The sequence below is a fragment of the Toxotes jaculatrix genome, chromosome 4, assembly GCF_017976425.1.
Source record: "Toxotes jaculatrix isolate fToxJac2 chromosome 4, fToxJac2.pri, whole genome shotgun sequence".
Taxonomy (NCBI): domain Eukaryota; kingdom Metazoa; phylum Chordata; class Actinopteri; family Toxotidae; genus Toxotes; species Toxotes jaculatrix.
The window spans coordinates 20,160,502-20,171,358 of NC_054397.1; the positions used below are offsets into that span (position 1 = coordinate 20,160,502).

A 10,857-nucleotide genomic window follows, 5' to 3' on the forward strand; every position below is an offset into this window, starting at 1 on the left:
ATGAATCTTGACTGCTGCCATACATCTAATATTTCCTCATTTTCAAGCAACACCAGTAATTCTGAACAAAACGTGCAACACATCCATTTCTGAAGCTATCGAGACACTTTGTGTGGCTGGTAAATGGAAAATGATGGAGCCAAGTGTTTTCCTGATTTGTGTCAGTGAAATAAAGACTGATTGAAATTTAAACAAACATATTGAAAATATATAGAACAAATATATTTTATATTATATTTACTGTCCAGCTGCACTCATGTACCACATACTTTGTCAGAGTATAAAGCCATTCGTCCGGAGTGCCACTTGGTGGTGGAAATGTGAACACTTCTTCAGAGTACTTCAGAGTCTATAGTTATGCATACACTAAATTCACAAAGATATCAATTCATATGCTCACCCGATTCAAATAAATTACTTTGTTTTCTTCATAACACAGTGTCACTGACATTAGACAAACCTCATATGTTTCCTCTTTTACAAATTAAAACTAATAGTGATAAAAATAATCTAGTGAGATCAGTGTTTTCACAAGACAGGAAATGTTTAGGTGAGAGCAGATACATTTGTGTGATAGTTTAAGGCTGGTAAAGCATGGGTGTTATAAATGCAGAAGTGAAAAGGTTCAACATTTGCATGACATGCTGACACCAGTGGTGGGTGTGACAATTTTCTTGGTAGACATATTTCTTGACTAGTTTCAATTTCTTTGTAAACGCATGAAGATGTGGAGTCTTCAAAATCTGCTGTTCATCCTCTGCAGTAAGTTTTGGGCTTTTTTTCAGATTAAATGAGTAAATAAATCTGTTAATAAGCTACTTGCAAATACAAGTAGCTAATAGCAGAATACCATGTTTATATGGCGGTCTTGATAATTTCATCATGCACCTGTAACACAAGCTGCATTTATGTTTACATTATATGATTTAAAAAATGACATAATAGAAATCACACAGTGTATAATGTATGTACAGTGATAAACTGGCAAGATGCTGCATGAACATATACTTAAAAAAGCGTGAAAGGTTCCAGGCATTGTCTCTCTCACATTTCATGTTGTCTTTTCTTTACAGTTGCTCTGAGTTGTGTGACCGGTGAAGCAGCTGTGATCCATGTGTCTGGATATGAAGGAGGAGATGTTCATGTTTCCTGTCGTTATGACAGCGGTTATGAGGACTATGAGAAATACCTGTGCAGGAATGACTGTGGCAACAGTGATGTTCTTATTATGACTACAGCAGCAAAGAAGGACAAATACTCCATCTATGATGACAAAAGCAAACGAGTCTTAACAACCACCATCTCTGACCTGAGTTCTCGGGATGCTGGGAAATACTGGTGTGGAGTGACCAGAACTGGAACGGATTACTACCCTGCTGAAGTAAAACTGGATGTGGTGCCAGGTAAATAGATAAACAAAAAATCATGAATTATAAATAAAAAGGTTGTGAATACAATGAGTATAAGAGGTGACATTTGAATGGAAAAATAGAATAATATCATTTTCTATTGTAAATTCACTGTGACTTTTTAATATTTACTGGAGGAACCATAAAACATCAAATAAGTAGCTGAACATAAAACCTCACTATTGATTACATTTGATGGTTCATTGTCATGTTTTTCTGTAGTAGCTATTCTGTGGCTGGTGTCTGAACTTGTGTCCTCTGATTTTGTTTACCTGACTGACAGACAGCTGCTGTGACCGTTCCACCAAAATCCAAAGTTACGAGAAAGGTTCAGTGTCCATCAGTTGTCCTTATGAGAATTCGTATCAAAGCAACCTGAAGTACATCTGCAGAGGAAACCGGCCCTCCACATGTCAGCAGCAGGCAGTAACCACCTCTGACAGCAAACAAAACGGACGGTTCACACTTACTGACAACAAGGCATCAAGGAAATTCACAGTGACCATTACCAGGCTGACCCAAAAGGATTCTGGGTCGTACCTTTGTGGTGTCCATAGAGACACAGGCCTGGATGTTTTCTCTGCTGCTGAGCTGGAGGTCAAAGGTGAGAGGTCACAGATGTATCTCATAATATTGCAATCAACCACTACTTTTAACAGTTATTGAGGAAAAAAATACTTACTGAATTAAAAGTGTCTGAAAACTAACAAAACTTTGTTCTTACTCTTGTATAATTGGTCAAAATATATTGAATATTTAAAGGAAAACTGAGCCATAAGAGACATGAGCATCCATTTGTAATCTGACCTGAATACAGGCTGCTCTGTTGTTAGAGTCATAAATCATTTTACTCAAACCTCCGTCTGTCTGACAGGGTGGTGCTGTGTGAAGTCAAACAGACTGAATGGCACAGTGGGACATCCACTAACTATGCAGTGTCCTTATCCACCACAACACGGGACAAACAGGAAGTTCCTCTGTAAGGGAGACCACCGCCACAACTGCACAGATGTGGTGACGAGTCAGAACAACTCAGGCCAGACTGACCTCAGGTTCACACTGATAGATGACATTTCCTCCAGTTCGTTCTCTGTGACGATCACAGAGCTGAAAGCAGGTGATGCTGGGACATACTGGTGTGGTTCAGACTCTGAGTGGAGCGCTGGAAACTACACTAAGATTCAACTGTCAGTAGGTGAGATTATGAAAAGACAGTAAAGATAAACGTCCAAGAGAAGAATGGAAATTAATGCAGCTGTAAGTTACATCCAGGTTTTATTTGGCTCAAGTCTTCATCATATCAACATGTCATAATGGACTTAATCCCTACTCCATCCTTCTTTATTACAAACTAAAAAAATGGCAAAACTGCCTTTATATTCTATTAAGGGAAGGTTGCACAGAGATTTACCTGCATTTTGAGATATTTCACTGGAAAAGTCAACTTTTTGTCCTGCTGGTGGTGCTTGAAAAAAAAAAGTCTAGTATTCTAGTAATCTAGTAGTAAAGTCTAGTCACCAAAATAATTATTTAGTTTTTCATAATCCAAAAGTTATTCAAATATTTTGGTCTGGACTAAAGTGATGGACCAAACAGCTGACTAAAATCATGATCCACAGAGCCCTGCTGCTAGCATGATTAAAAAGAGGAAAGTTTGCTAAGATTATATTTTTTTCTGACAGTCTTTCTGACTGTGACTTCTACCATCTCTACCATCACAGTGGAAACTATCAGACCACAATCAACCTATACCCCTGACAAGACTGTCAAAGGTATGTGTGTGTGTGTGTGTGTGTGTGTGTGTGTGTGTGTGTGTGCACTGCTGTTAAGCAAACTGAGTGGTTTAACACTTGGTTTTGGTGAACCTTATGTTATCATGCAGTGGTTATGGTTCCAGTTTGGGTAAGTCTTCACGTAGTGAATGAAAGCAAAGGAAATATCTTCCTAAATGACAAAGTGTGTGTGATGATTAATAAAAAGGGAACATGAAAGCACCAAATACTGTGAGGCCACACTTTTGATATCTTGAAGTTACTTCTGTTGTCATGACCTTAAGATTGTGTTAACAGATACATGAGCAGTTAGTGCTGCTGGTGTGTGTTTTCAGGAAGTGTATATTTTATTCTCCTCTGTGTGTCTGTATTGTTTCAGATGCTTCACTCTTTCACTCTGTGGTTTACATCGTTCCCGCTGTGCTGCTGCTCATTCTGATATTTGCCCTGGTCATGGTTTATAAATACAAATGCCACAAAGTACAAGGTATGTTTTACACACACATACATGGACAGAGCCGTGCACCCACAAGCAAACACACATACAAATGCAAGAAAACAAACCATTTCTTGGCCTGTGTGTTTCCAGGGACTGAAGTCAACATGAACCAAAAAATAATCAAGGACGCAGACAGAGAGGAAGTGATGGATGACGCAGATGTAAGCAAACAAAAGTCCAAAGCTTTGCTAGTATTTGTTTGTTTCATTTTCTTTTACTAACAACATATTCTTTTTTACCATTAGTGAAGCTGAATATGCCAAGTATATGTTTCGGGTGGTGTTGTCTATTGCCACCATCAGGTCAACATTTCAGTTTGTCCAATACTTTGGTTTATGACCAGATATTTGTAAAACTGACAACTTTCACAACAGCCTCACTTGTGTTTTTGTATGGTGTTAATTAGCAAATGTTAGTATGCTATAAGGCAAAGCTAAGATGGTGAACATGGCAAACATGCTAAACATCAGCATCTGTGAGAATTTTAGTACGCTAATGTTAGCAATCAGCTAACAGCACCTCTGTGGCTGGAGTTCATCCTCACAGATTTGCTGCCATGGCTGTACAAGACTCTTGGTCTTGTTACCTGACAGTGGTGCCAGATAAAAGGAAGGGAGGTCACCACAATTATTTTCCTTGATAATTATAATTTACACCTCATTTCACAGCAATCTGACCTGTAGACCACAAGATGTGTCGCTCTGGAACAAAGTACTCAACAAATGAACTGATTAAGTGATTATTAGACCATTTTTAGACTCCAGCAAAAAAAAAAAAAAAAAAAATGTAGTTTTTAATAATTACCGATCCATTTAATCCAGAATATGTGAATAATAACTGGGGTCTCTGCAACATGAGTTAGTCATTGTGTGAGTAAAGTCACCCTCTAATCAGTTTGTTGTTTGTTTGTCTTTTTTAGATTTATGAAAATCAAGACGTTGTCGTGTATTCGCAGCAGAGGACCTCCAAACACCAGAGCACTTGTCACCAATATGATGATAAAAGACAACAAGACTCTGTGTATCAAAATGTCACTGCTAAGAAAAAAGAGAGAACCTTACATTGATGTTATTTCTCCAGACTTGATTTATAATTAGCCTCAGACATATTCAGCACTCACCCATTCATTGCTTTAACTTTGATTTTACACTTTTGCTGTCACCTGTTCACTCATTATGATTGCTAATAGATAATATAACAATATAACACGCCTGCGCTCCTTGTAAGAAGCTGAGAATGGCCATTCCAGCTAAATACTCCAAATATAAATTACCTACATGTAAATATGTACTTTTAGTAAAAGTGAATAAATAAATGAAACCAAGAAAAGCCAGTCTTTCCAAAATATAGTCATTTTTATTTGCACCAAATAAATGGGATATAAACATAATATCATTACATTGTCAGTCTGTCAGTTCCAAACTTTTGATGGACAGAAATAAATTGGTGGAAATTTATTCAAGTAATGTTAAGTACAAATTTGAAGTACTTTTACTTCTTTGTTCTTTGTTTCCATTTTATAACAGTTCATGCTTTAACTCCACTACACGTCAGGGGCAACTATTGTACTTCACCTTTTAACCTTTCATACAGTAGGTTTATAAAACACAGCTCATTGTTAAGATCAAACCACTGGTTCTCATTTGTCTTGTGACCTTTTTACAAATATGTTGAGTGTAGTTGTGGCTGCTTGTCACGTTTCAGATGTGAGTTCGGACTGAGTTTTGACTTGATGTTGTTTCCTGCCATGGGTGAGTTTTGAGTTCTGCTTGGATTTCTCTTAAAACCCATTGTGCTCTTTTTGAGGACTCTTGTTTAGTTTTTTTTTTTAGCTTTTTTTAGCAGCTTCCTGTTTTGTTTAGAAATCTTTTTGGTTGTGTAACTCCTGAGTTAGATTTCTGTAATTGTGTTATTCTTGTTCTTTGGGTTCTTGAGTTTGTTCAGTATTTCTTGTTCCATATGGAAATCCTGTTGTTGTGTTCCTGTTCTTGGGATTTGTTAGTACTTCCTGTTTTATTTTGAAGCCCAAACCCTTGTGTATCAGTCCCCAGCGTACTTTCTGTCTTTGTCTGCTTTCCTTCGTTTTTTGATTGTCTGCCCTGCCCTAATTGGTTTCACCTGTTGCCTATTACCTTGTGTATATATGTCTCGTTGTTTCGATGTTCTTGTCAGTTTGTCTGTGTTGGTTTCAGCATGGGTTTCTGCCCTGCTTCCCCATGTCTGTTCCTCTGCCTAATGTTTTCCCCTTCTGGACTTGCCTTGGTTGCCTTTTTATCTAGAGTAAGGACTTTTGGAGTTTGCCTTGTGTTTTGTGTTTCCTGTCTTTGTTCTTGATTTTGGGTGATTTTCAGTTGTTTGAGTTTCCTTTTCCTGGCCCTGGACCTTCAGCCAGTGATTTTGAGTTTAATTAAAGGACTGTAATTAAAGCATCAGTCTGTCTCTGGGGGTCTGCATTTGCAGCACTACAACAGATCTAGAAATACGATAGTTCCAAATTTTTGATAAACTAAAATCAAGTGGTGAAAAATAACAAAATACATTTACTCAAGTAATGTTAAGTTTGAAGTACTTTTACTTCTTTGTTTCAATTTTAACACAGTTTATGCTTCTGCAGCACTGAATGTCACTGGAAACTATTCTACTTTACCTTTTAACATCTCATACAATAGTGCTGTGACCTTTTTACAGATATGTGGTATCAAGTTGTGGCAGCTTGTCACGTTTCAGATGTGAGCTCTTATTAGTTCCCAAAAGACACAGTAATCCTCCTATTACACTGGAGCGCTAAAATATGTTTTAGAGATATTCAAGAGGAGACACACACACACATCAAGTTATTTTTATTCAGCTTTCAGAAATTGTAGTTTGTGCTCCTGATTAAATCCACTTCCTACAAAACTCACAGTCAGACCTCTGGTTCCTGTGTCACACTGAGCCCTCTGCTGGTGCTGATTTAATGTTACACTGGATTCAGTTCTACAGAGAGAATAATTATTATATGACCTATATGAGATAACAGATTGCACTGAAAATCATTAAGTGTAAATGAGTACAAAATTGTTTTGTTTTGTTTTTCTTGTGTGTGGACAGAGGATGTCTGTCTCATCTTCATCACACCAAATAAGAAGGTGTTAATTTTGAGGATCAACTCTAATCCAACATAATGACATGTTGACTTACACACACTGTTCCTGTTTTTAGATAAATGTTTGCAGTTTTGAAACTATTGTAGTTCTATGCTTAAGATATTTAAAAGCTCTTGAAAGCAACAGGAAACATATTCCAGTAAATATCAATGATAAAATACAGAAATCACATGATTAGTGCATTTAAGCCGCAATTTGTTTGTTTTTTGTAACAGAGCCATGACGGTGACTTTTTCCTCTTTTTTTAAAGAAATCATATAAAATACCTCAGTCATTCTGATGTTTTGTCGGATACATGTATCAATGTAATAATTTGACAATGATAAACCTGCTGGTTTGGATGAGGGATTTCAAGATTTGCAGTTTGATGTAACAAACTGAAGTTGTAATATTTACCCCTCACTGATATTCTCAACACTTTATACTCTGCTGTTTGTGTGAACAGTCACCGCATCAGTTGTAGTTTCTGTTTCTTTGCGGTAACATGAAGATGTGGAACCTTCAAAACCTGCTGTTCATCCTCTGCGATAAGTTACTTGGATGTTTTCACGATCACTTCAAGAATTAACATAAAGAGAAAAAGTCACCTACTGTCCACAACAACGGATGTACATCTGTCAATTTGTCTCAGAAATCAAACTTTAAAAGAGTGAAAATGAAGATGAATGAAAACATCACTACAGATGTGCTGTGTTAAATTCACTATGTTATGTTGTCAAACAAGACAAGACACATAATACAAAATGACAGAGAGCAGGACATCACACACTCCATGTCAGACATTTTATACAAAGCAAAACCAATGAAATGCAGAGTCACTGGTCATAGAGATAAGTTGCCTCTAATACATCTCTTTAAAGCTGCTGAGGGAACTAAAACTCTTTATGTTGCCTGGTTGGGTGTTCAGCTGAGTGTTAGCTTTTGCAGAGAATAAATCAAAATTTACAACTCAGTGGACGTCACATCACAAAGATGTTGTAGTAAAGTCAAAACACAGAGGATTTTCTACATTGATGTATTTTTAATAATTTCTTTTCTCTCATTTCAATAAGACTGTGTACTTAAATTAATCTAAAGTGTACATCATATAAACTCCTCAACTGTGTTGTTCTTTACATAAACCACATGATCATTTACTGACACAAATGGGGGAAATATAACATTTGTATGTTTCACTGACACGTGCTGTAGGTGTTGCATTTACCCACCGGATATTCGCAGCATCATGAACGCTGCTGCTTCTTCAAAATATTTCCTATTTTCACACAACACATGATGTGGTTTACAACTGCATCTGCTTTAGTCACTATTCTTCTTCAGATGTGAAGATGTGGAGCTTTCAAAACTTGCTGTTCATCCTCTGCAGTAAGTTACTTGGATTGTATGAACTCATTTATGTCTTTTAATGCAAATACAAGTTGCCTGTCACAGCTGTGACGTGCACCTTTGTTCTCTGTCAATATGAGAATAAAGTAGATGATAGAGAACGAAGCCTCATTTCCAAGTGTTTTTTTTTTTTTCTGTTTCATGTTGTTTTTTCTTTACAGCTGCTCTGAGTTGTGTGACCAGTGAAGCAGCTGTGATCCATGTGTCTGGATATGAAGGAGGAGACGTTCATGTTTCCTGTCGTTATGACAGCGGTTATGAGGACTATGAGAAATACCTGTGCAGGAATAAATGTGGCGACAATGATGTTCTTATTATGACTACAGCAGCAAAGAAGGACAAATACTCCATCTATGATGACAAAAGCAAACGAGTCTTCACAACCACCATCTCTGACCTGAGTTCTCAGGATGCTGGGAAATACTGGTGTGGGGTGACCAGAACTGGAACGGATTACTACCCTGCTGAAGTAAAACTGGATGTGGTGCCAGGTAAATAGATAAACAAAGAATCATGAATTATAAATAAAAAGGTTGTGAATACAATGAGTATAAGAGGTGGCATTTGAATGGAAAAATAGAATAATATCATTTTCTATTGTAAATTCACTGTGATTTAAAAAAAAAATGATAAAACATCAAATAAGTAGCTGAACATAAAACCTCACTATTGATTACATTTGATGGTTCATTGTCATGTTTTTCTGTAGTAGCTATTCTGTGGCTGGTGTCTGAACTTGTGTCCTCTGATTTTGTTTACCTGACTTATTCTGCAATCAACCACTACTTTTAACAGATATTGAGAAAAAAATACTACAGAACTAAAAGTGTCTGAAAACTAACAAAACTTTGTTCTTACTCTTGTATAATTGGTCAAAATATATTGAATATTTAAAGGAAAACTGAACCATAAGAGATGTGAGCATCCATTTGTAATCTGACCTGAATACAGGCTGCTCTGTTGTTAGAGTCATAAATAATTTTACTCAAACCTCCGTCTGTCTGACAGGGTGGTGCTGTGTGAAGTCAAACAGCCTGAATGGCACGGTGGGACGTCCACTAACTATGCAGTGTCCTTATCCACCACAACACGGGACAAACAGGAAGTTCCTCTGTAAGGGAGACCACCGCCACAACTGCACAGATGTGGTGACGAGTCAGAACAACTCAGGCCAGACTGACCTCAGGTTCACACTGATAGATGACATTTCCTCCAGTTCGTTCTCTGTGACGATCACAGAGCTGAAAGCAGGTGATGCTGGGACATACTGGTGTGGTTCAGACTCTGAGTGGAGCGCTGGAAACTACACTAAGATTCAACTGTCAGTAGGTGAGATTATGAAAAGAGAGTAAAAATAAAGGTCCAAGAGAAGAGTGGAAATTAATGCAGCTTTAAGTTACATCCAGGTTTTATCTGGCTCAAGTCTTCATCATATTAACATGTCATAATGGACCCCTCCTCCTTCCCTCTGAATTCCAAACTAAAAAAATAGCAAAACTACCTTTATATTCTATTAAGGGAAGGTTGCACAGAGATTTACCTGCATTTTGAGATATTTCACTGGAAAAGTCAACTTTTTGTCCTGCTGGTGGTGCTTGAAAAAAAAAGTCTAGTATTCTAGTAATCTAGTAGTAAAGTCTAGTCACCAAAATAATTATTTATATATATTATATTATATAATTTATTTTTTCTTAATCCAAAAGTTATTCAAATATTTTGGTCTGGACTAAAGTGATGGACCAAACAGCTGACTAAAATCATGATCCAGAGAGCCCTGCTGCTAGCATGATTAAAAAGAGGAAAGTTTGCTAAGATTATATTTTTTTCTGACAGTCTTTCTGACTGTGACCTCTACCATCTCTACCATCACTGTGGAAACTATCAGACCACAATCAACCTATACCCCTGACAAGACTGTCAAAGGTATGTGTGTGTGTGTGTGTGTTCGTGTGCGTGCACTTCTGTTAAGTGAAGTGTGAATGAGTATCCGTCTGAGGCCACACTTTTGATATCTTGAAGTTACTTCTGTTGTCATGACCTTAAGATTGTGTTAACAGATACATGAGCAGTTAGTGCTGCTGGTGTGTGTTTTCAGGAAGTGTATATTTTATTCTCCTCTGTGTGTCTGTATTGTTTTAGATGCTTCACTCTTTCACTCTGTGGTTTACATCGTTCCCGCTGTGATTTTGCTCATTCTGATATTTGCCGTGGTCATGGTTTATAAATACAAATGCCACAAAGTACAAGGTATGTTTTACACACACATACATGGACAGAGCCGTGCACCCACAAACAAACACACATACAAATGCAAGCAAACTGTGCAACCATTTCTTGGCCTGTGTGTTTCCAGGAGCTGAAGTCAACGTGAACCGAAAAACAATCAAGGACGCAGACAGAGAGGAAGTGATGGATGACGCAGATGTAAGGAAACAAAAGTCCAAAGCCTTGTTGGTGGACACAAGAAGCTGCAATGCTCTTTACAATCCACATTACAAATGTGTGGTACAAAATACCCTACTTTTACCACAGTGATTTTTTAAATTTAGTTTTAGTTTAGTTTTTCTTTTGCTAAAAACTTACTTTTTACCATTACTGAATCTGAATATGTCAAGTATATGTTTCGGGTGGTGCTGTCTATTGCC

At 37.3% G+C, this 10,857-nt stretch overlaps 1 protein-coding gene across 2 annotated transcripts; it reads left to right on the forward strand.

Annotated features, from left to right (window-relative positions):
- The first annotated feature begins 715 nt into the window (after positions 1 to 715).
- Positions 716 to 6,095, forward strand: LOC121180077 (polymeric immunoglobulin receptor-like). 2 transcript variants are annotated; one of them, XM_041035209.1, is made up of 8 exons: positions 716 to 762; positions 1,074 to 1,403; positions 1,693 to 2,013; positions 2,284 to 2,604; positions 3,092 to 3,181; positions 3,561 to 3,668; positions 3,771 to 3,841; positions 4,600 to 6,095. In XM_041035209.1, the coding sequence occupies exons 1-8, from the start codon at positions 720 to 722 to the stop codon at positions 4,744 to 4,746; spliced, it is 1,431 nt and encodes a 476-aa protein (XP_040891143.1). In that variant the 5' UTR covers positions 716 to 719; the 3' UTR covers positions 4,747 to 6,095. The 2 variants fall into 2 exon arrangements, with proteins under 2 accessions (XP_040891143.1, XP_040891144.1); XM_041035210.1 differs by having other exon boundaries at positions 3,131 to 3,181.
- Positions 6,096 to 10,857: the final 4,762 nt, after the last annotated feature.